The 25,698-nt window shown below is 40.4% G+C and overlaps 2 protein-coding genes across 4 annotated transcripts in view; both read right to left on the bottom strand.

The window, feature by feature from the left end:
- Positions 1 to 9,858, bottom strand: part of Nr2c1 (nuclear receptor subfamily 2 group C member 1) — a 37,783-nt gene extending 27,925 nt beyond the window's left edge. For both annotated transcript variants that reach the window (XM_048358138.1, XM_048358146.1), the window contains exons 1-3: positions 9,730 to 9,858; positions 6,336 to 6,409; positions 881 to 1,111 (exon numbers count right to left, since the gene is read on the bottom strand). In XM_048358138.1, coding sequence (XP_048214095.1) covers positions 881 to 1,111; positions 6,336 to 6,389 — 285 coding nt within the window. In that variant the 5' untranslated portion in view covers positions 6,390 to 6,409; positions 9,730 to 9,858. The remainder of the gene's footprint in view (positions 1 to 880; positions 1,112 to 6,335; positions 6,410 to 9,729) is intronic.
- Positions 9,859 to 15,460: 5,602 nt separating this feature from the next.
- Fgd6 (FYVE, RhoGEF and PH domain containing 6) overlaps positions 15,461 to 25,698 on the bottom strand; it is a 98,381-nt gene continuing 88,143 nt past the window's right edge. For both annotated transcript variants that reach the window (XM_048358118.1, XM_048358128.1), the window contains 4 exons: positions 24,695 to 24,822; positions 20,856 to 20,984; positions 19,446 to 19,594; positions 15,461 to 15,992 (listed from right to left, as the gene is read on the bottom strand). In XM_048358118.1, the coding sequence (XP_048214075.1) occupies positions 15,956 to 15,992; positions 19,446 to 19,594; positions 20,856 to 20,984; positions 24,695 to 24,822 (443 nt within the window). In that variant the 3' untranslated portion in view covers positions 15,461 to 15,955. The remainder of the gene's footprint in view (positions 15,993 to 19,445; positions 19,595 to 20,855; positions 20,985 to 24,694; positions 24,823 to 25,698) is intronic.

Here is a 25,698-nt window from a genome sequence, read left to right as displayed (position 1 = left end):
AATCCAACCTTAAATTTTAAAAAGCTGCAGCATTAAATACCTGCCTCCCCGCCCCCCCATACACACACAATTTAAAACAATGTAATCCTCTTCCCCCCTGGATTAAATGAAAACAAACACCCTGCTCTACTAATCTTTAAATGAAAGATTTCTAAAATGACTTCCCCGTTACTACATAATATATTGCCTCTTTGCTTCCTAAATCAAAACAGTTTTCAATAACCACTAAGTATTATATTTATATTCAATTACAGTAGCTGGCAGTAAAAATATCTATACAACCACAGTATCTGGTATATAAAAATAAAGCATTGTTGTACATTTTAGCAAAAGTTAAATAGATCTATGTTGCTCTCTATGCTGACTGAGTTCCAGTATCGAGGCAACCATAGGGAGACTGACAGCTATATTAATGAAGGTGCAGACGACAACAGAGGAGGCACGTTGCTAGAGTTGGCAGGTAGGATTCCAACTTCTTGGTTTGGTAGCTTCCTACGCATGACACAGTAGGTTGGTTCTAAAACCTGCCACTATAGAAGCTGCTCTTGATTTGAGTTTCCCAAATGTGAAGTTTTACAGCAGACATAATGGTTATTCTTGGGAACCTGGGCCAGAGCTTTCTAAAGCCTCTGTTAAATCCCTTCCAGGCCAAACTAGCCAGAGTGGCTATCAATAAAAAAGAATCCCTCAAAATACGTGGGTGTGAGGATAGGAAGAAAGGAAACCAGCTCACACGAAAGGGCAGCCAGCACAGACATTCTTTACAATTATTTTTTCTACTGAAAATGGCTATGTATAAAGTCTTAATGGCATGACTCAGGTCACACTTGTTAATTTTTTTGCAGGCATAGAGGAAAAAGACATCTCCACAGTTATTTACCTGGAGCTGGGGTGTAGACAGATCAGGAGTTGTAAAAAACAACTGGTTCACACCTCCTGCATCTGGAGTTGTGAGGAAAACTTTTCCAGGAGTAGAATCCTGTCTGGCCAGAATGACCTTGCTTGGAGTAGAACAGTCATGGTTGGTCAGAATGAACTGCTTGCCTTGTGTATTATGATCAAGGGAGGTCACGATCTGGATTTTCTGCCCAGTTTGCTGCTCTGTAACGATCTAACACATTCATGTCATATTAGTAATAAACAACTCAATCTTTGCTTTGATGGTACTAGTTTCTTACATCTGCAGACAAACCACTGTCAGTAACACATACCTTTTAAACTCACAATTCTACTTCCATGAAATTCTGTCTGATAGAAATAAATGTGCAAATAAAGGTGCAATGGTAACACTATTTGACCGCTCTTTTTTGATTGTGACTTCCCTTTCCATCTCACCTTTCATTCAGACAAATTTGTTGTTTTAGTTCCTGGACTACAGCAGTAAACGCTACAAAATCTTTGGTCTCCTAAGGCCTTTTTTATTTTTACTTTTGCTGTGGAGAGACAGATAAAGAATCAAATAGTTATGCCCTACGTATTTTAAATGTTGCGGACAAAATCAAAACAAAGTAAGCAGAGAGAGAGGTAACCTGAGAGAAACTCTCATATTGAGACAGTTTTTATACAGTACGCGAGTGAGACAGAAGACAGAGATTATATAGTAGAGAATGGGATCTAAGCAACAGCTGGGGCCAGGCTGTATGATGCTTCAAAGGCTCCACACAAGTTTGGATTTCCTGCTGATGAAATGGAAGGGACAGTGGAGGATTTGGAGCAGGAAGTGGCATGGTCTTTTATAACTCATACATACACATATACACACACAGATGGGAAAAGGGTGGTAGCTATGTAGGAGGTGAAACCATCAGATTTGAGGTATTTTTTGAAAACACAGTATGTAAAGCATTCTTCAATAAAGAAGTAAGTTTTGTAGACAATTCTCAGGTCACAGGACCTTTTTACACTAAAAATTTACTGAGGATATAAAAGATTTTTTTATATGGATTGTAGTAACTAATACAAATATGCCAATATTTCTAAGAGAAATTTTAAAAAATATTTAATGCATTAAATAACAGCTCATTACATGTTAACAAAGATACTTGTTTTTCTTTTTTGCAATACTGGGATTCGAACTCAGGGCCTCATGATAGCTAGAGAAGTGCTTAAAATGATGCTCCTATCCCTTTTTGCCTTAGATTATTTTTCCAGATAGGGGCTCATGATTTTATCTTTGCCTTCCCAGTAGCTGGGACATTATATATGTACTACTACCCCGGGCCTGTTGTTTTGTTTTGTTTTAGATAGTAGTTTTGCTAACTTTATTGAGTAAGCTGGCCTTAAACTGCAATCTTCTTTCTCCCAAGTATCTTGAATTACAGGTGTGAATTACCACACAGCTGAAAATAACTTTTTTTTTTTTCTTGCCAGTCCTGGGGCTTGAACTCAAGGCCTGAGCATAGACTATCCCTGGCTTCTTTTTGCTCAAGGCTAGCACTCTACCACTTGAGCCACAGCGCCACTTCTGGCCTTTTGTATATATGTGGTGCTGAGGAATCGAACCCAGGGCTTCATGTATACAAGGAAAGCACTCTTGCCACTAGGCCATATTCCCAGCCCCTGGAAATAACATTTTTTAAGAAAAAAAAAAAACTTATTTTCCAAACAAAAAATTTAGCTGGGTGAATGGTATGTTACCACTTTGCAAATTATTTTACTGGTTAATTTAGAAGAGTTTAGAATTTCGTATCTGCCTCTTCCTTCAATATGTTAGGATATGCTGTTTTAATTAAAATTTATAAAGAAAATCTGGCCTCACATTTATTGTGTGAAAGTAGGCAGGGTATTTTAAATGACTTTTCAAATTATGGAAATTGTTCTTTGTTACTATAAGAAAACTTCACAAGTTGTAGTTTTTCAAAGGTTAATTGCAATGTGGAATCAGAAACTATATTACAATCAACTGGTCTCTTCTGCCATTTCAATGGATCCTTTACTCATGTATGATTCTGTAATACCATGCCCTGACACTTTGGAAAACATGGCTCACTGAATCATGCACACTTTTTTTTGCCTGTACTGGGGCTTGAACTCAGGGCTTTGAGCTCTCACTTGGCTTCTTTGTGGTTGGAGCTTGACTGATTGGGCTCCCACTTCCAGCTTTTTGCTAGTTATTTGGAGAAAAAGTCTCACAGGTTTGCATGCCTCAGCTGGATCTGAATGGTGATTCTCAAGTCTCAGCCTCTTGAGTAGCCAGGATTATAAGCATGAGCCACCAGTGTCTGACTTATATACACCTTTTAAATATTGATACATTTCAAATTACAGTATCATCACATCATATAGCATGTGTGGACCAACAGTAGAAAGGTAAATAACATTTTAGTATTATTGAAAAATACTTTTGAAGCTGAGCATGGTGACACAAGTTTGTAATCCATCACTCAAAGGCTGAGTCAATGCGTGGTGCCAGTGGCCCACATCTACAATCAAGGAAGAGATCCAGAAGATCACTGTTCAAAGCCAGTTCAGACAGAAAAGTTCATGAGATTCCATCTCTAAAATAATAGCTGAAAGCCAGGTTGGGGCATCTACCCCAAATACTACAAGTCAGGATAAAGACACCTACACCTCCACATCCACATTCATTGCCACAATACTCACAAAAGCCAAGTTATGGAAACAGCTCAGATAGATGAGTAGATCAAGAAAATATGGTACATACATACAATGGAATTTTACTCATCTATCAGAAATAGTATTATGTCATTTGCAGGGAAATGGATGGACCTAGAAAAAACTATCTTAAGTGAAATAAGTCAGAGACAAATGGCAAATGTTTTCTTTCACATGTGAAAATTAGAGGGACTAAAACACATATGTGATAAACATACACATAAACTGACTAAAGTTGGTATAATTAGGGGAATAATAATATAATAAAGATGGTATAATTAGGGAAAGAGTCCAATGATATAACAGCTTTGAACAACTAACAAACTTTAACAAAATGAATATCATCAGGAAGTGGAACCATATTTGGGGGAAAGGAGAGTAAGGATAGGGTGGCACAGGAATGGAGGGAGGAATGGAGAGCAAATGCAGTCATTATATTCAATGTACATTATATAAAAATTGAACTATGCAACTGGAGGGTAAAGATTGGGGGGAACTGGGGGAGAACAACGGAAAGAGTGACACTGATCAGGATGCATTGTACTCATAACGTGACTAATGGAATTGAACTAAATAATAATAATAATAAATTAAATAAGTTTAAGCCAGGCAGGAGGCAAGTAGTAGCATGCCAGCCTATCAAGCAAACCAAGCAAGAGCAAGGAAGGCCCCGAGTTCAAACCCTGGAACCTGGAGAAAAAAACAAAAAACTAACAAACGAAGGCAACAGGATCTCCAGTTTAAGGCCAGCATTAGCTATATAGCAAGACCCTGTCTCTAAAAACAACAACAACAACAACAAAACCAAAAACAACAAAAAACTATCTGGAAACTTCTATCATATCATAATTCCTTACTGTTAGAATATGGCCCCCTTGCAAATCTGTCAGGGCATTTCCATTTGTTGTAGCACTTACAGACTAGATACAGCCCTTATACTAACAGAAATACATCTAAGTTTGGAGAAGCCAGTGTGGGCTAGGGATAAATGTGAAGAAACAATAAATTTGTTTCATGAAGTACTTATAAACATTTTTATGTATTTCACAAGTGTTATTTCTATCTAATATAAATCCAATTTCTCAAATCAGACTTGTCTTATCTATATTTTTGTCTTAGACAAGGTCTTAAGCTTGTAACCCAGACAAATCTCAAACTCCTGCTTCTCCTGCCTCTGCCCCCTGGATGCTGGAATTACAGGCATATGCCACAAAGTCAGTCATTTTTTACTAAGCACTATGTCACATGGAGGCTTTAACTTAATTTTAGAATATATTTCATTATCATTAACATTAACATATGACTTTTATATGAAATAGTTGAATCTCATCAACATCAGTATTATGTAATATTGGGGCTGGGGATATGGCCTAGTGGCAAGAGCGCTTGCCTTGTATACATGAAGCCCTCGGTTCGATTCCCCAGCACCACATATACAGAAAATGGCCAGAAGTGGCACTGTGACTCAAGTAGCAGAGTGCTAGCCTTGAGCAAAAAGAAGCCAGGGACAGTGCTCAGGCCCTGAGTCCAAGGCCCAGGACTGGCAAAAAAAAACAACAACAACAACAAAAAAAACAACAACCAACAAAACAAACCAACAACAGTATTATGTAATATTGTAGTATGGTTATGGTATAATTTAATTGCACTGTAAAAAATACTGGTTTTTCTCTCTCTCTTTTTTTTTTTTTTTGCCAGTCCTGGGGCTTAGACTCAGGGCCTGAGCACTGTCCCTGGCTTCTTTTTGCTCAAGGCTAGCACTCTGCCACTTGAGCCACAGCGCCACTCCTGGCCATTTTCTGTATATGTGGTGCTGGGGAATCGAACCCAGGGCCTCATGTATATGAGGCAGGCACTCTTGCCACTAGGCCATATCCCCAGCCCATGGTTTTTCTCTTTTTAACCCAATCTATAGCAGTTATTATTAAGGACAGATGTTGGGACAGCTGGCCATGGCTTGGTTATTTTGGACCACCTTCACTGGAAACAAAGCCAATCCCACTGTATCACCTCTTAGGCTAGTTCTGAGACCAGTTTTTTTTTCTTTCAAATTTTTATTATCAAACTGATGTACAGAGAGGTTACAGTTTCATAAGTTAAGCATTGGATACATTTCTTGTACTGTTTGTTACCTTGTCTCTCATACCCCCCTCCCTCCTCCCCCTCTCCCTTTCCCCCCCTGAGGTGTTCAGTTCACTTACACCAAACAGTTTTGCAAGTATTGCTTTTGTAGTTGTTTGTGAGACCAGTTTTTATTGGGTGCTATCTTATAGCAAAGCCTGTCTATTCTAGGGAGGACACAAATAGTCAAAGGTCACAATGGCAAATAGTTTTTTGAGTCCTAACATGCTCCTTATTCTACTCTTAAAAAAATAACATTGACTATAAGATTAACAAGCCATAAACTGTAACAAAAAATATACCCTATCATAGGTACCTTTTGTTAAAGAACAAGATAAAATCACTTTAAACACAAGCTGATCTGTATGACATTAAGTATCAAGACTGACCTTCAAAAACATTTCACCCCCTTCAAAAAACATTCCTTGGTCAGGTCCCAACTCTATTATAGTTCTTTTTTATTTTGCACACCAGAATCTAATACTATCAACAGTCACACCAGTACTAACATCTTTCTGCTGTACCTTCAGTAGCTAACATGCACATTTAGCACAAGTAACAGTTAGTAGGTCAATAAATGAAATGTAAACTAGACATACCTCACCCATCTGTTGTTCAATAATCTGATGTGCAATTTCTTCTATTGTTGCCATGATCTATTTGTTAAAATGTCCTGCGAAAGATAAAAACACGGCTTTTTATGATTACATACATTTTATTAAAGTATTTGAAGGTAAAATTAGGACTTTTTGTTGTTGTTGTTGGTTATGGGCTTGAATTTGGGCCTAGGCACTATTCCTGAGCTCTTTTTGCTCAAGGCTAACACTCTACCACTTTGAGCCACAGCTAAGAGTCTCAGGGAACTTTCCTGCATAACCTGGCTTCAAACCACAATTGTCAGAAATGGAGCGCCCCATGGAACAGAGCAAGACCAAGCCTTGTTTCAGCCCAAGGTTCGTCTATTAAGCGAAAATGACCAGCCCAGGTAACTCAGCTAGAGAGTGAGTAGCCCGGAGCCTCTGTGGCAGGGGTTTTGTAAAGGCAAAAATCACAAGTACCACATGCAGGTGGTCTGGCAAGTTAGGCAAAGCAATCAAGCAGACAGACAGAAGCAGAACTGTTGTTAGTGATCAAAATTCCAGTAAACTCCAGTAAACAAAGCAATCAAAGCAATACAATTCTTGGTTCTGGGTGTGACTTGTGTTTACCTATTTAACTTAATTAAACCTTAAATCTTTCTGGAACTTCCCTAAACTAGGACATGCATACTGAGTGGTCTTCCTTGTTCCTTCATTTTGCAAAGTTAAGCAGCTCTAGGTCAAGCTGCTTTTGGCTCCTGTTATTTGGCTCAGGTTTGCCCTTTCCCAGGCCCACTACTTTGTCTAAGCCTGCTGTTTCTAGGGACTCAACAAAAGGGGGTTCCCTACACTTTTCACTTGGTTTCCACATTTCCAACCCTTCTTTTGGGGACCCACCAAAGCAGTTATCAGGGTAGCTGCCCACAGTGACCAAGAGAACAGCAACAGATAAAAACAGTATCCTTGCCCTAAGGCAAATTAGGGTCCCAAACTCACACTTCATTTCAAGCCTTCGAGTAGCTAGGATTACAGGCATGAGCACGAATACCTAGCTTATGATGACTTTCTTGAAAACAACTGCAGTTAGGATGGGAAGTGGTAAAAGGGAATAGATAGAATAACATTGGTCACAATCTAGTAACTGTCAATTGCTGTCAGCTGGTAAAGTTTATGAGACTCCTTCTCTGTATATCTTGAAAATGTCTATTAAACAAATAGTCTTCCCTATGCCAGTGGCTCACAGCTCCTAACTACTCAGGAGGCTGAGGGTTGGGAATATGGCCTAGTGGTAAAGTGCTTACCTCATATACATGAAGCCCTGGGTTTGAATCATCAGCACCACATATATATAAAAAAAAAAGCTGGAAGTGGCACTGTGGCTCAAGTGGTAGAGTGCTAGCCTTGAGCAAAAAGAAACCAGGGACAGTGGTCAGGCCCTGAGTTCAAGCCCCAGGACTGGCAAAAAACAAAACAAAAGTAAAAGGAGGTTGAGACTTACCAAAGAGGAGAGGGAAGGGGAAAGGCATGGGTAGAGAGAGGAGAGAAAGGGAAGAGAAACAGAGGAAGAAAGGGGGGAAGAAAGGAAGGAAATTAGTTATCTAAGGCTTGAAGTGCCAGACTTTGAAGTCAGGCCCCATTTTACCACGTGAACCCCATTTTAGAATCGAACCCTGAGCCAATCAGATTTGTACCTGTGTCCTAATCTTGCTTGCTTGAACACCTGATTGTTGTAACCTTGTTCTTTGCCTTTATAAGCCCTGTGTAATCACAGCTCGGGGCTCCCTTAAATAAAGCCTTGCCTTGCTTTTGCATTTCGGAATGTCTGAGTCTTGGTGGTCTTCTTGGTGGTGGTTTCGCGGCTTGGCACAACAAGGCTGAGGCAGGAGGATGGGAAGCAGCTACTTAGTGAGTTCTAGGCTCACATGGACATGAGACCCTGTATGAAAAGTGTAATGGGTCCCCCCAAGGGAGGGGACCACATTGTAATGGGGTCCAAGGGGGGGGGGGAAGATTCCCCCATCCCTCCAAGAGACAGTCTCAAGTAAAAAGATGGGCTTACTGGGGAAGTGAAAACTGGATTGGCCAGGATCAAGGCCCAGACTTGGGAGCTGGGACGGCGCCACACTCGGGGTCGGGGTTATAAAGGCAAACACCACATGGTCAAGCTTGCCACAAGCAGGTGGCCAATGAGGTTACAACACTTACAGGGCATGCCCAGTCACACGCAGGTGGCCAATGGAGTTACAGTCTGTCTCATAGTATCTGTTTGAACCAACCTATCAGTCTAGTTAGAATTGGCGCATGGATTTGTCGGGGCTCACATGATGCAGGCCGATACGCCTACTCATGGGAGGGCACAGGTTTAACCTTGAATGTTCCACACAATGTTTACACAATCTTATCACAGGTAAGGGGAACTTCCCAGGATAGGGCAGGAGAGATCTTAGTAAAGATGGAGTCAGCTTCTGCTCTCTAACTAATCTGAATGGGAGTCAATCTGACTCCCTCAACAGCCAATGATGGTGCTGGCCAGATCTGACCTCCATATTACAAAAACAAAGAAATCCTATGTAAAGTAATTGCTTCATTAAAATTCAGGTGATACTACAGGATGTAGCTCAGTATTAGAGGGCTTGCCTAACATATGAAGGAGGCCCTGGGTTCAATTCCTAACAGCTATGAAAAAAACCAAAAAACACAAAAACTTTTTACTGTACAGGCTGACCTACTTACTGCAGGGTAACCAATGCGGCATTTCCTAAACACTTGCACTTCCTAAAACACTATTGGCTCCAGCGGGAGGCAGGCGTCGGAACCGAAAAAGCTTCCGCTAGCCGCGATCAGCTAGGGGCACAAACGACTCGGGCCAGAGGCTCTTTTCTGCCCTCAAGGACACCGATGCGAAGGGAGCGGCCCCGACCGCCCCGCCGCGGGGGGACCAAGTGTCTGCGGGGAAGGGGAAAGGAGAAGCATGAGGACCGGAGCGGGGGGGAAGGAGGGAAATCATCCGGTTTGTTCCGTCTAGGCGTCCGCAGCCCCACATTCTCCCGCCGTCTCCGGGCCGGGGCCCGACCCACCCCGCCCGGCGCTCTGGGCCGCGGCGCGCGGCTTCCCGGGCAGAGGAAGCGGCGGCGCTGGCGAGACAGAAGCTTTTCCGGTAGGTGAAAGGTCACAGGCGCCACAGGAGGCGCCGCGCCCAGCCGTCCTGGCCTCCAGCTCCACGCCCGGAGTGCGGCCTCGGCTTCTCCGGAGGGCCCCGGCCGCACTTTGCACCGTCTCCGAGCAGCCGAGGAGGCTGCAGCCAAGCGGGGAGACCGGGCCGGAGTTGGCCGCGCCCGTTGGCAGTTGGGAAGAAGCGACCCCCCCACCCCCCCGAACCCTGCCACGGCCACAGGGGACCCCGCCCAGCACTTACCGCGCCTCTCCCGTCACGCTGGGTCCCGAGTCGGATGCGGGCCCGGCAGTCCCGCTGCGGGGTTGGGGAACGGTCCCGGGACGACAGATCGACAGGTGTGTGGGGGTTGGGGGGGGATACCTTTCTAAGGTAGTGTATTTGGGAGGAGGTCAGAGTTCGTGACCCCTCTGCGGCTCCGCGGTGTGCGTTCCACTCCGCGCCTGCGCAGTCGGGCTCTGGAGCGGCGGGCAAGCTGAGGTCGTGAAGTTCCCTGGGTGGGGCCGAGGTGGGGGGGGGGGGGCGAACAGCGGAGTCCGGCGACGGCTCGGAAAGTCGACTGCCACCTTTGGGCTTGGAGGGAGACTGCCCGCCACAGCTGCCTCCCTGCGGCTTCTTGGGGGAGGCACGTGCCAGTAGCCTCTTGTTGGCTAAAGGTGGTCGCTGAAGAAAGGTAAAAGTTTTTTTTTTGTTTTTTTTTTTATCCCTGGGCCTTGTAACCCAGGCTGGCCTTGAACTTTTTGTCTTCCTGCTTCAGCCTCCTTGCCCACCCCCGCTGGATTAGTTGTGTACACCATGCCTGGCTTAAGGAAAATTAAATCAACCCTTAAGAGTTGAGTATTAATAACCTAACCCGTCTTAAGTAGTTCTTACTTCTCTAAGCTCTGTTATAGGCTCTTATAGTAGATGTTAAATTTTATATTAGAGTATTTACAAGCCTGGGTAGATTCCAATCCGATATTTAAGCCTTCCTGTAATGTAGCAACATAATGGCTTCATGGAGCAAGAATGGAATCACTACAATGTAAAGTACCAAAGGCTGCTTGTCCCTATGGCAGTTGGTTGTATTTCCCAGGCCACAGGGGAGTGTTTGTTCATCAATAAAGATCTATGAAAGGCAAGTCTCTAGTGGAGCATCATACTGTGGACAGTGGCCACTTGGTGAAAAGCACTGAGGGAAAGTGACCTGGAAATTTCTTTTATCTAGAATTGATAAGCACCGTAGAAAAGCAGCCAGATTCAGGCCAGAAACTCAGTTTAGGAAAAACAAATGTGTGCAGAGATGGAGAATATTTGTCATTTCCCTGTGAAACTTGAAAAAGAGCATGCACAATGTTCCCTAACACTTAGAAAGTGTGTCATGCTTCATTCATGAATCGTTTCTTGCCAGTTCTTTGATTTTGTTATAAGGTAAAGTTCTTTGGCTTTCCTCAGTATCCTTAATCTGGTCCCAGAAGAGGTGTCAGTTATGAAAATACATTTGTTGGTTCAGTGGGAAAAGTTCATCTGGGACCCTTTGGCTGTTCTCAGTGCATAACAGGCATACCTATAGCTGGTAGCTATTCTTTATATCCAATTAATGCACTTACATCATGATAAGTTGACTTACTAAAACTGGGAAGTAAAAACTAGTTTAGGTAAAAGAGATTAATGGGATTCATCTTTAAATGTGTCACTCTAAGAAAAGGGATGGCTTAGAAGACTTCAGCACACAAGAAGTAGGTATTATAGTCAATTTATTTTGTAGAAACATATAATACATATTAACACTATTTACAATGCAAATTTTTATTTATAAATGATCAATATCTTTGTATAGACAATAAGATACAAACTGTTAGCACTTTAAAAAGTATTTGTAGTAATATATTATGTCCTTTAAAAAACAGTATTGTTACATGGATAACCAATTTCTATGGAAGGCAAACTTGTCTTTCCTTCATTCCTTATCTTCACCCCAAAAAGGAATTTGACAGTTAAGCTTTTTAAGACTCAACATTTAAAAAAAAAAGCGGAAACTCTTTCTTGTAGGAGAAAAAGTCACCGATAAGATTTCCTGTAGAAAATGGTACTAAAAGTGGTAACTCCAGATGGTGTGTGGTGGCAGCATTTCTTAGGGATCAACTGGAAGGCAGTTAAGTCAGCAAATACTGAGTGCTCACTGCATGCTGGCACGGTGCCAGGCGCAACGGGAATTATAAATGAACAAATGAAGCTGTTCTCAGGAGCAGAATGTGATGTTAATGAAGTAAAGATTATAGGACAGGAAAGAGACTGCGCGTGGAGGCACGGCTCAGTTGGTAGAGAGCTAGCCAATGAGCAAAAACATCAGGTGGAGGCACGGCTCAGTTGGTAGAGAGCTAGCCAATGAGCAAAAACATCAGGTACAGAGTTCGAGTTCCAGTCTTGGACTTAAAAAAAAAAAGGAAATACTTGGATCAAATCTGAAGGAACAAGGAGTAAAAGAGTAGGATCATCTGTCATAAAGAAATGTGAGATAAGCAAAGATGGGGCTTAAGTGGATGAATGAAAAATCAAAATACTGTAAACACAGAAAGGTTAGGGTAGGGTTAGGTGGGGGTATGTTTTTTACCAGAGGAATTGTTTCCTGCTAAGCCACATTGAATGCCACTGAAGATTTAATTAAGAGTAAAGATCAAATTACATTAGAATCATGATTTAGGAAGCAAACTGTAGCAACTTCAAATGGACTACACAAAGAAGGCATTGAAATTTGAAGAAAAAGTTTACAGCCTTATGCATGCTAGGCAACTGTTCTGCCACTGTCCTACACCCCTAGCCCAGAAGAAAAATCATTGGGAAGAAGTAACAAGGAGCTGCAGCAGGGCATATGCAAATAACAGCAGGGCAATGGGAAAGGAAAGGATACTGGAACATTGCAGAGCTATTGTTGAGGCTTAGAAGCAGATTCTGGAGTCAGTTTCATAAGAAAACAGATTTGAATGGGAAAAGAATAAATTGGATGTCATGAAATTCAAACTGCTTAAAGACTCACATGGATATTCAATAGCCATTTGGAAATGTGGTCTGTAAACATGGCTTTGGGGATCATGTTTGTGTTGTAGATTGAGTCCTGTCCTTAAACCACTTGTGGTGCCTGTGCCTGTAATCTCAGCACTCAGGAGGCTGGAGCAGAAAGATTGAAAGACACTGTCTCAAACACAAAACAGAGTCTGTCCTCGCTTTATTCTATTGAAGTGAATAATTTTCTCAAAATATCTGGAGTAGTGTCACAAGAGAAAGATATATTAAATTCAAGGAGTATATAATAAGAGAAACTGGACTAACCCCCTGGGAGAGCATGGTGACTATACTTGACTACAATGAATCTCAAAAACTATTCCAAAGCTGAGCACAATGGATGCACACTCCAAGACACTGTATTGTATATACCATAATAATATGTTAATTAAATTTCCAAATATGAAATTTTTCTCATTTCTAGATACCCTACTAACAAAATATAAAACATACACTTGGCTAGTAAAATTATAAAGCTATCTTCTCCACTTATAGTAGTATACTGACAGTCTACCATGAAGAAATCTAATGTGATGACCATATTTAAATAGGTACTACTTTAAATACTACTTGAAAGTTTACAACTTTAAATAGTTACTACTCAAAGAATCAGGCTGGAAAAGAGAAGTGTTTGGGGGCAGCCAAAGGACAATAAGTACATTAGAAAACAGGAGAAGAGGTTGGAAAGAGGTTCAGAAATGTGGGATGATGAAAATCATTTTCATTTTCTTAGGACTTAGGGGAGATGTTCTCTGCAGTCCCAACTGCTGCAGTAAAGGAGGTGCACGGGTCAGGGCCACTCACTAACAATACTGTCCTTACCGTAGGTCGGCCTAACATCCCTTGTCTAGGTTAATTTTAACATCCTTTTTAGCTTAGTTTTATAACTGCTCTTCTCTCTCCTTACAAATAGAAGGAGATGCCTGAAGAAAGGTTTATGGCAGTGCATGTACCTGTGTAATATATCCAGCATGCCTGGGATCCATTTATGGACAGCAACTAATATTATATATTTTTTTCCTTTAAAGTAGATTTATGCTAGGGCTGGATGTGGTGGCACAGATCTGTTAATCCCAGCACTAAAAGTCTAAGGCAGGAAGATTGAGAGTTCAAGGCCATTCGCTACAGGGCAGGACTCTGTCCTAAATTTTATACCAAATTAGGTTCTCAGTTGAATAAGCCAGCTAAATAAATAATCACTTTGAGTGAAAGACTGGTAAGAGGAGCAGTCTGAAACATTTTGTGGGGCAAGCATAATGTTGGTAGCTTTTGTTGTGTATTTTTTTGAAAAACTCCCAGAGCTAAGTAAGCAGCTAATATAATCAAACAGACATGAGTTTCACTTGTAATTAAAGAGAATTACTGAACTTCTATGGTAGCTTTGTCGTGTGTGTGTGTGTGTGTGTGTGTTTAGAACTGGTTGACCCAGTAAGGTATCAAAAGATACAGCAGCCTCATAGGTATTTCTTACACTTTTGAGGCAAAAGCCAAATAACGTAGTCAGAGGCTGAGAGTCCAAGGAGGAAGGGAACGATATCCAAATAACTTGTCTTGCTAAATGACAGGCCGTGCTAATTGCCAGGCAATGAAATAGAAAGGTGTAACGTTGGCCTCCAAAAAGAGTACAATGTAAGCTGCAAGGATTTTAGCATGGATGATTATTCATGCAATTTTGAGCAATTTGAACATAAAGCAGTATTAGTTTACCTGCTATGAGAGAAAAGATTTGGAAAGATAGTATGTTAAGAGTTGTGTGTGACGTTGCACAGTTTAAAGTGATGCCAAAACTAGATATGGCCAGAAAAAAACTATAGATGCAATTCTAGAGTGTTTGTTTGCAGCAAACAACATCCACAAGGTCTCATAACAGGATTCAGTAATTTTCTTGACTTCTGAGAGCAACATGGGATTAGGAATTTTTTTTTTTTTTTTTTTTTTTTTGGTCATAGGGCTTGAACTCAGGGCCTGGGTGCTGTCCTTGAGCTCTTTTGCTCAAGGCTAGCACTCTACCACATGAGTCACAGCTCCACTTCTTGTTTTCTGGTGGTTAATTGGAGATAAGAGTCTCATGGAATTTCCTGCCTGGGCTGGCTTTGAACCTTCATCCTCAGATCTCAGCCTCCTGAGTAGCTAGGATTACAGGCATGAGCCACCAGCACCTAGCTAGGAATAAAGAAGCAGAGAGGAAAAACTTTGTACACTTTAATGAAATATTTTATGGATAACTTCCTTTAAGATAATTTATAATTTAAACTCAGTCAACAAAATGTACATTATAAAAATCATGAATGACACTGATCAGTGGAAATTTCATCTTTTTGCTGGTCAACAATTTTGTGCACAAAGTTGTTCAGATATTAAAAAGTGCACTGAATGAATACAATAAATCTTTTCTAGTGAGTTGTACAGTTATAAGAATAAATGATTTTAATTACTAAGGAGGCCATATCATAAAACGATACAAAAACTCTCCAAAAATATTATACAATTTCATGTAGGAATGGCTTCAAATTTGTGTTTTTCTGATATGGTAATGCCAGTTCATTTTTTAAAGCACAATATTATAGGAAACAACATTCTTTTTAGATATAAATACCACCAATGTGGGCTTAGAACTCTTACAATAGTAAAGGATACTATGCAATATAAAATCTGACATTTTGCTACTAAAAATAGAATCCATTTTTTGTTGAACTAGTAGCTTTTTTAAAAAAGTGTACTTAATGAAAAGCCCATAAAAATCACTTGTATCCCTTTGCAAATGAAAGCATCATCATCCTTACAGTTGAAAAAAGTTCAGATTTCTATCCCTTTGCTTTGATGACATAACATTGATTCATGCCAGTAGAGTACATAAAGTAGAAATACTTTAGATAAGTTACTGGAATTTCATTTCAATTACTGAGGTAGCAGAAGGCCATGTGTTTTTCTACTAAAAGACAGCAAAAATTCATCTAATGTTATGATTCAAAGACATGAATTTTTTTTACCAGCAGTCTTATGTAATCATGATTTCTAAACCAAGCACTGCATCGAAGTTTGCTCCATGACATGTGATTTTTACTTACAAAGTTTTATCACTAGGGGAAATGTCAGACAGAGAAAACAGTGTGGACGGTGTAACAAATACATACAGTACAAGGCAAGTTTTCTGGTCTCTAAAGAAACAATCCATTATAATTCAGTGTGAACCTCAAAAATAATTCTGACCATCAAGTAAACACCAAAATTTTAATAAATAACACACATGAAAAAACAAACTTTAAAAAACAGCTACATATATCTAAAAATAACTTCTTAAATTGATGAATAGTTTAGTTGGATTTATCTTGACAGTGCTCATTTTTATTAATGTTTTGAATTGATTTTCCTCCATTCTGATGAATTCCACATTCTTGGAACCACAGAAGAAATGAAACCAATACTGCTACAATATTGTGCCTTCCTGAAATGCTTCTATCCACCTATTGATAGAAAAAAATCTGTTAGATTTGTACAACCCAATCATCTGATACATCTGAACAGATCACAAGTAAGAGCTGGGCCAGTGGGGCAGATTACCCTAACAGCACACTTAAGATCCTTCCTACAGCAAACTGAAATGTTCCCATACATGGAATGACTTCATTTGGTCCAAAATTTGACCTAGTAAAATGGGTCTCTTCTGTGAGGCATGTGGAAAGAGCCACACTTAACATACTTTATGTGTAAATGCTTTTAAAAGTCCTGATTTAATTGGTTCGAGAAGTGGACATATTAGCAAAGACTGACTACAATTCTTTTTCTAGAGTTCTGACTCAGTGCTTTTAGGAATACTAGCTGCGTGCCTATTTTAAATCTACCAACTAGAATTCCCTTGTATATCCCCAAATCCACATCTGCTCCAGTATTTCAAATTAAAGGAATCAATCTGGCATTTAGTCCACTCCCAGCTTATCAGAGTTCTGCATACATTTCAAAATTTCACAGAAGTCTTTCCAAAATTCTTTAGTCTCAGAGTTTGGTCTGACAATATATAATATAGCTGCAAATAAGTTAGAAGATATAGAGGTAGTCACTTCTTTTCTTGTGCAATTGCTTCTAAACCTATTTTTTTTCCTTCCTGATATATAACCTTTTCAGTAGTATATTCTGTAAAGAAGAGATCCTGAGAGTTAGGAACACTTGAAACTGAAATTGCTAATCAAGCAAGTAAGAGCAGCCCATAACAGATTCAGCTCAAGCTTCAAGGATAATTTTCAAAACTTTAATTTTTGCAAGTAAGTAGCATAAGTTGCAAATGTCGTTTTAAAAGTTCAAATTTTTCCCAACAAAATTAACACATTTTGATACTCTGTCATGTATGAAAAATATAAGTCATATGTTATTGAGAAATTTACTATTTAAACTGGGTCAATTATGAACTAAAATAAATAAAAAATAAATTAAATAAAATGAGCAAGTTTGCTTTGTCTACCACATTTAATTCTACCTGCCAGTATCTCTGTTGTATTAATCGAATGGTACTAGCAAAAGATCATGCTTATTAAAAGGTAATGTCTAACAATTTCAAGGAGCAACTACTCTTTTCAACTAATTCTTCTTTCTTTCTTTCTTTTATTGCCAGCCCTGGGTTTTGGACTCAGGGCCGGAGCACTGTCCTTGGCTTCTTTTTGCTCAAGGCTAGCACTCTGCCACTTGAGCCACAGCGCCACTTTTGGCCATTTTCTATATGTGTGGTGCTGGGGAATTGAACCCAGGGCTTCATGTATACAGGGCAAGCACTTTTGCCACTAGGCCATATTCCCAGCCCTCAACTAATTCTTACAGGAAAAAAAAATAACAAAGTAACACATCAGTGGCTGGGTATGATGTTGTGTTGGGGATTCACGCTGCCCTTCAACCAGCCCTTGGGCAGTGTGGGAGGGGCTCCCTCCCACCTTCCGGCCTCAACCTGAAGAGAAGCAAGCCATCCCTGCCTCATGGCTTGGCCTCCTGGCTTGGCCACATGTCTAATGGCGGAGGCCTGGCCCTAGGCGGGGGCTGTAGTCCCCGCCCATAGAGGAAGTTCGTGACATCACCATGACCGACACGGTCTTTAGCCTATGACTGGCCCTTTGGCCAGTCCCCCTCCTTTCCCGCCATTACCGTTATATACCCCCCCCCCCATTAAATCCTGTGAGACTTGTGGACCATCGATTCATGTCCCAGATGCCTCTCTCTGCCGCCGTTCCACACGTGAGGGGACTGGGGGGGGGGGGAGGGGGGTACCAGCAACTCTCTCCTTGGCTAAGCGCATTCCATAAGAGCACGTTTTGCCTTCTGCGGACAGGAGACAAAGCCAAGTGCTCTTTCATAGTTTGGAATTCAGGCATCTCCCCTGGAGAAGTGGGGAGAGGGGTCCCAGAGATCCCGACAATGTTGTACACTTGTAATCCTAGTATTGAGGAGGTTGGGGGGAGGGGGATCTTGAGTTTGAAGCCAGCCTAGATTATATATATAGTGATTCCCAGGATAGCTTAGGCTACATAGTGAGACCTTGACTTGACAAACAAAAAATAAGCCAGGTGTTATAGCTCAAGTCTGTAAATCCCAGGACTTGGGATGCGATTTCAAATTGAGGCCAACCTGGGCAGAAAATGTTCATGAGAGGCTGGGGATATGGCCTAGTGGTAGAGTGCTTGCCTCGTGTACTTCATGAAGCCCAGGGTTCGATTCCTCAGCACCACATATATAGAAAAAGCCAGAAGTGGCGCTGTGGCTCAAGTGACAGAGTACTAGCCTTGAGCAAAAAGAAGGCAGGGACAGAGAGAGCTCAGACCCTGAGTCCAAGCCCCAGGACTGGCAAAAAAACAACAAAAAACATTCATGAGAACTATTAGTTCCATTACCAACAGTAGCTGGGCTGAGTGTCACATGTAAAATACAATGTGTATTTTGTAAGCTAAAGTAAAAATAAAATGAAACAGGGTGAACTGAGCTGTTTTGATGACTTCACCAATACAGACATGCATCTTTTACCCTCATTAGCACCTAAATAAATCAAGACTCAACAGAATTTTGGAAACTGTTCTAGCTTTAACAATCTAAAATGATATTTATTTCCTTATCTTACATCACTGGGAGCAGCATGGAGCCTCTTAATTGTCAAACAGGCTTTGTCCCCAAAGTAAATTGGCAAGCAGCTGTTTCAACTCCTGCAGTCCATGGTACAATCGAATCACTGGACTGCCAAAAATCCCAGAACATATGGAGGGGAGATCCTTACCCTCCTAAAAGGTCACAATACTTGGTACAGGGTACAGGGCCATACGTTTTCTCCTCTGCCTCCAAAAATTCTTCCAAATATTCTGCTTAGTTTTAAAACAATTCTGAAGTATTTGAATAACATGTTCTGTCTGTCTGTCTAATTTGGATCTTTTATTTAAATTCTGAGCTGTTTCCTGTCTTAAAGTAGGTCCCTTTAAAAATCATGTGCCAGGTACTGGTAGCTCACTCCTATAATCCTAGCAATTCAAGAGGCTGAGATCTGAAGATGGTAGTTCAAAGCCAGGGTAGGAGTTTGTGAGGCCCCACCCCCACCCCACCCCATCTTAGGGCTTGAACTCTGGCCTGAGCTCTGTCCCTGAGTCTCTTTTTGCCCAAGTCTAGCACTCTACCACTTGAGCCACAGCACCACTTCTGGTTTTTTTCTGAACAGTTAACTGGGGATTAGAATCTCCTGGCCTTTCCTGCCCAAGCTGGCTTCAACCAGAAAACTGGAAATGGAGCTGTGGTTCCAAGTGGTAAAGCACTAGTCTTGAGCACAAAAGCTCAGGGACAGTGCCCCCAGGCACTGAGCTCAAGCCCCACAACCGACAAAAAATAAATGAATGAATAATTTAACATGACAACTTGAATTCTTATGTACAAGAGGAAAATACATCCACAGTACTTACTTCTGAGCTGAGTGGGCATCATCTGCTTTGAATACATAAAACAGCATATTTTTGTGCAGCAACTGAAATACTTTAGATTCTGAGTTTTCACCTTTGACTTGACTGACAGTGAATCCTAATAAAGGTTGACTCTCCAAAGCTGCCACATCCTAGTTTTAACAACACACAAATTAAGATGGGCTTTTAGATGGAGACACTCTTCAAGATTGGAATATTCTTGACATATATAGCATTAACTTAATCTTATACACACATATAAATGTTAATCCTAGCAAGTTATTTTTTATTCATTATTTGCTGAGCACCCATCTACCAGATACTAGGCAGCTTTCAACATGTGCACATTAATTTTATTTCACATGATTTTTCCAGCAGTCAGGGAAAGTTGGTGATTACTTTGCCTCCATTTTATATGTGGAAAAAACATACTCAGAAAGATAAGTGATTTGCCTAGCTCCTACTAAGGAGCTTGGACTCTAGAGGTTTTATGGCTGTTGGAACAGAGGGATCAGATATCTAGCCACAGTTAGAAACTCTTTATAACCCAAAAGCCTATATCATCTATGCTGATGTTGGATCATTACAGTCTGAGGACAGTCTGGAGAATGTCACTCAAGAGAGCTTTGCAGAAAGGATAAGCTCTGCCTTTACTCAAGTAGTAGTAACGTGATACCAAAAAGATAGGCACTTTAATTCTATGAGAAATGTCTAACACACTTGAGTGAGAACTCCCTAGGGAGTTACTTTTTACAGAATAAGGATGTTCCCATTAAAAATCGCAGCAATAGCCAGGTGCTGGTGGCTCACATCTATAGTCCTAGCTATTTAGGAGGCTGAGATCTGAGGATCACGGTTCAAAGCCAACCGGGTCAGGAAAGTTCATGAGACTCCTTTCGCTAACCAATCAATAGAAAACCAGAAGTGGAGCTGTGGCACAAGTGGTAGAGCCCTAGCCTTGAGCTGAAGCGTTCAGGGATAGTGTGCAGGCCCAGAGTTCAAGCACCACGACCAATAAATAAATAAACAATATAATGAAGTGGTGCTATGGTTCAAGTGGTAAAAGTGCTAGCCTTGAGCACAAAGAGGCTCAGGGATAATGCCCAGGCCCTGAGTTCAAGCCCCACAACCAACAAAAACAAAAAATAAAATTTAAAAATGGCAGCAATACTTTCCCACTCCAAGAGCAAAGCAATAAAGGTCTGGGGGTTAGGGTTATACCTCAGTGATAGAGCATATACCTAGCAGTCCCATGGCCCTGGGCTCATCTCCAAGACTTGGAGGGGAGAGGAGGGGAACAGATAGAAGGGATGGGGAGGACAGGGTTGCGGAAGGGAGAGGAGGGATAGTAATACAATATACATAAAACATTTAAGATCCTTAAATTACTCATGTTTCAATTTCATGTCTCACCTCACTTGCAGCATAGGTATATAATACTTTGTTTTTTATGACAAACCACAAATGCTTCCATGTTTTTTTATTGCCCTTTGATCTGTACAAGTAGCCACTCATAGAAGAGTCTTCTGTGTTCGCTGATACCTAGATAAGAGATCCCCAATACAGTTTAATGGTTTTCAGGTGAACAGTTGCTCACAGTCATTAGACATTGAAAACAGTATCTGTAGCAATCAAATATTTCAGAATGAAATTAGATATTTTCAAAGTCTGCTATAATATAACTTGAATACTGCTATAAACATGAGTATAAAGAATTTGTCTTTTGGAAGCAATTCTAGAATTTTAGCTGGTTTAACTGCTTCCATATATTTGTGCTTGTATTTTTTGTGGATTCACCTGTGTTTTCTGATTTGGTAGAAGAAATATGACATTAAACTTTACAAAATGCTTTTCTAAGACTGAATTTTAGACTGTTGTCTATTGTTCTTCCCAGGGGAAAATTACCTAAATCTGTAACACTGTGTCTGAACTAACTTTTTGTATTTCTAAAACTCATTTGAGGGGCTGGGAATATGGCCTAGTGGTAAGTGCTCGCCTCGTATACATGAAGTCCTGGTTTTTATTTCTCAGCACCACATATATAGAAAAAGCCGGAAGTGGCACTGTGGCTCAAGTGGTAGAATGCTAGCCTTGAGGAAAAAGAAGCCAGGGACAGTGCTCAGGCCCTGAGTCCAAGGCCCAGGACTGGCCAAAAAAAAAAAAATCATTTGAAAGAGCAGTAAATAGAAATTTCTAAATTTTTGTTCTGGATTATTGCACTAGAAACCTCAGGCTGACCTAGAACTTGAGATCTACTTGTCTCAGCCTATCACAAGTGTGTTCTAGCATGGTTGACTTGAAAATTCTACTACTAATGGAGCTGACTTTAAGGATCAATCTTTGCTTTCCAGATTTTGGCCAAAGTTATTTTTGCTTCATGAAATGCTGAAAATGTTTTAGTCTTCATGCTAAAAGAAAATAAGTTTTTAATGATTTTAATTGATAATTCAGAGTGGTTTTTATCTTAAATTAAGGACCAGTAAATATATTTAAAGAAATCAAGTTTAGGATTTGCCTTATGGGTGATGTGATGAGCATACTCTACAGTGGCTTTCCATGATCCTTGCCTCTTCTGGTCACAAACTGTACTACATCCAGCCCTTGAGTGTGACCAGAACCTGTGACTCACTTCTAACAAGACGAATAAGGTAAGGTGATGGCATATCAGTCCCATGATTATGTAAGAGTCCACCTTGGTGGAAGACTGGTTCTACAGACTTTCTTGTAGCTATGTTGGGAGGCCCACAAGGCAAGTTGCTGATACTGATGTCAAGCCAAGAGCCAGTAAGAAGCAAAGGGTCCTGACTAACAATGCAAGGAAATTCTGTCATAACTTAAATGAACTCTGAAACAGATCCTTCACCAGATAAGAATTCAATAGTCAATGTTCATCGCAGCACAATTTGTCATAGCGAGAATCTGGAACCAACCCAGATGCCCCTCAGTAGACGAATGGATCAGGAAAATGTGGTACATATACACAATGGAATTTTATGCCTCTATCAGAAAGAATGGCATTGGCCCATTTGTAAGGAAATGGAAAGACTTGGAAAAAATTATACTAAGTGAAGTGAGCCAGACCCAAAGAAACATGGACTCTATGGTCTCCCTTACTGGGAATAATTAGTACAGGTTTAAGCAGGTCATAGCAGAACACCACAAGGCCCAATAGCTATACCCTTATAAACACATACGATGATGCTAAGTGAAATGAACTCCATGTTATGGAGACAATTGTTCTATCACAGTTGTTAACTACTTTCAACATCCCATGTGTATCTGTAGCTTCTATTATTGATGATGTTCTTGTATCACCTTCCTGTGGTTGTACCTACACTATCTCTGTAATCTGAGTATATTGGAAACCGTGTATACTGGTATTGGAACTAGGAAATTGAAAGGGAATACCAAAATTGAGAGACACAGGGTAAAAAAAGACAAACAACTACAAAAGCAATACTTGCAAAACTGGTGTAAGTGAACTGAACACCTCAGGGGGGGAAAGGGAAAGGGGGAGGGGGGAGGGAGGTACGAGGGACAAGGTAACAAACAGTACAAGTAATGTATCCAATGCCTAACGTATGAAACTGTAACCTCTCTGTACATCAGTTTGATAACAAAAATTTGAAAAAAGAATTCAATAGTGACCAAAACTTCATATCCCTGTGGAAATTCCAGCTAAAACATGCCTGGGGACTCCTAAGATAATATATGCAAGCTACCTTAAGTCACTAACTTTGTGGTAATTTGTTATACAGCAAAACAGAGGTAGGCTTGATGATGATGATGAACAAATGAGATTTTGCTTAAAATGAAGTTACATTGGAATACTGTGTACTTATATAACGGTTAACCTGTTGTTCAAAATGTTACATTCCACCTTTAGGGCTAATTTACCAGCCACACAATAAGTAACAGTAAGTAGCCATGAATATTTTTGTTATTTAAGAATAAAATTGGTGTTAACCAACTTTACCTTACTCAAAATTTTTCTTTATTTTCAAAATAGTACTCAAGATACAGACTGTTTTGAATGAGACTCTGCATGTAATTATAAAATGATGGGGTAATATTTGAACATTAATGAAGAACACACCAGGGAGGTAGAGCTCAGTGGCAAGCACTCAAATATGTGAGGCCCTTGATTCAATCCCTAGCACTATAAAACAACCCAAAACACAACTTTCCAGTACTTCGAAGTTAAATTGCCATATAAGCCTACATTTCCATTAAGTATAGTCCCAAGATACATGAATCTGTGTGTGAGCTTTTATAGCAATACCATTTATAATAGTTAATAGGTGGGAACAAGCTGGGCATCAGTGACTCATGCCTATAATCCTAGCTACTCAAGAGGCTGCAATCTGGGGATTGCAGCTCAAAGCCAGTTCAGGCAGAAAAGTCTCTGAGATTCCTATCTCTAATAAGCTACTCAGAAAGAAGCCAGAAATGGCACTGTGGCTCAAGTAATAGAGTGCTAGCCTTGAGCACAAAGAGGCTCAAGGACAACATCCAGGCCCTGAGTTCAAGCCCCCAAAATGGCAAAAAAAAAAAAAAAAAAAAAAGTGGAAACTACCAAAATGTTCATGGTATACACTTATTGAACCTCAGACATACTGTCATAGCATGGATCAATGTTACAGCTCTCCAGTTCTAGCCCAGTTATATGATTCCTTTTATAGGATATATTGAGAATAATCTATGCCAGAGAGATAGAAAGATTAGAGGTTATAAGCGAGTGGAAGGATAGGAATAGGGACTGATTACTTGATGGATACAGGGTGTTTTGATGGAGTGATGAAAAAGCTTCCAAACTAGACAGATATATGATGATTGTTCAACATCATGAATACACTAAACACCACTTAACTGTATACTTTTACAATGGACAATTATATATTATGTGCAGACCAGTTAATGCTAATAAAATGCCTGAAATTATTTTATGGACTTTGTCCCTTAAGTGAAGAGTCTCCTCATAGTAGCTTTTAAAAAGCCATGTGTGCCCAACTTCCGTTTATGAAATTTCTATCAATGCTATAAACAAATCCTTTCAGCAGCCATTTTCTAAATGACTCAGGTCTTAAGGGAGGCAAGGCAAGATTGTGAGGCATCAGCCATATTCCTCACCAGTATTAGAATTCATATCTAAATAGTAATGGGAAATAACGTCTTCCTTAACCATAGAAAAAGTGTATCATCTGCATATGAATAATTCCGCCTTACATTGCAGGTTTAATGGAAACACTTACTTCTTTGAGAGCAGCTGGGATTTTTTTCTGTCTCCTCCCTGGTGGGATACTTAGTAAGACTGATGATAAGGCATTTGAAGGAGATTTGTGGTTTCCAAGAGATCCAATTCCAGGGGAGTGCTGGTGACCTAAAACAAATAAAGTACATCCTTGTAGCCATCGGTAAGCATTCTGCATTGAACCAAATAAAAATTAATCACAGTTGCACAAAATATCCATGGAAGGACACTCAGGAAAGATGATGGTAATGATGATGATGGTGACGATGAAGACAATGAAGAGACAGATGATTTTAGAGAAGGAGGAAGAGAAGCAGAAACAGTAGCAAACAAAAAAATGATGAGTCTCAGAAAATAAAAATGGGTAACTGAAAATTGAGGAAGACTTTTTTTTCACTATGTTTAGTTTTGTTTTTACAACTACAAACCATGTAAAAAGATATCCTTTTGTGCCTTTAGAATTTGATGTTTGTTTGTTTTTGGCCAGTCCTGGGGCTGGAACTCAGGGCCTGAGCACTGTCCCTGGCTTCTTTTTGCTCAAGGCTAGCACTCTACCACTTGAGCCACAGCGCCACTTCTGGCCTTTTCTATATATGTGGTGCTGAGGAATCAAACCTAGGGCTTCATGTATATGAGGCAAGCACTCTTGCCACTAGGCCATATTCCCAGCCCACCTTTAAAATTTGAAATACTAATATTCTATCATCTTTAAGAAAGAAAAAAAAAGTAAATACAAATCCAGATGCCAGCAGCTACTCAGGAGGCTGATATCTGAGGACTGTGGTTTGAAGCCAGCCCAGGCAGAAAAGTCTGAGACTCTTATTTCCATTTAACCACCAAAAAGCTGGAAGTGGAGCTCTGGTTCAAGTGGTAGAGTGCTGACCTTGAGCAAAAAACTCAGGGACAATAGCCAGGTCCCAGGCCTGGCCAAACAACAACAAAGTAAATCCAGAAAATCTTCGCTACTGACTTAAAAAAATGAAGGAGAAGGTAACAAGTTTGATT

Source organism: Perognathus longimembris, chromosome 1 (genome assembly GCF_023159225.1).
Source record: "Perognathus longimembris pacificus isolate PPM17 chromosome 1, ASM2315922v1, whole genome shotgun sequence".
In the NCBI taxonomy this organism is placed as follows: domain Eukaryota; kingdom Metazoa; phylum Chordata; class Mammalia; order Rodentia; family Heteromyidae; genus Perognathus; species Perognathus longimembris.
Note: the sequence above shows the minus strand (reverse complement) of the source record. Positions and strands in the feature narration are given on the sequence as shown.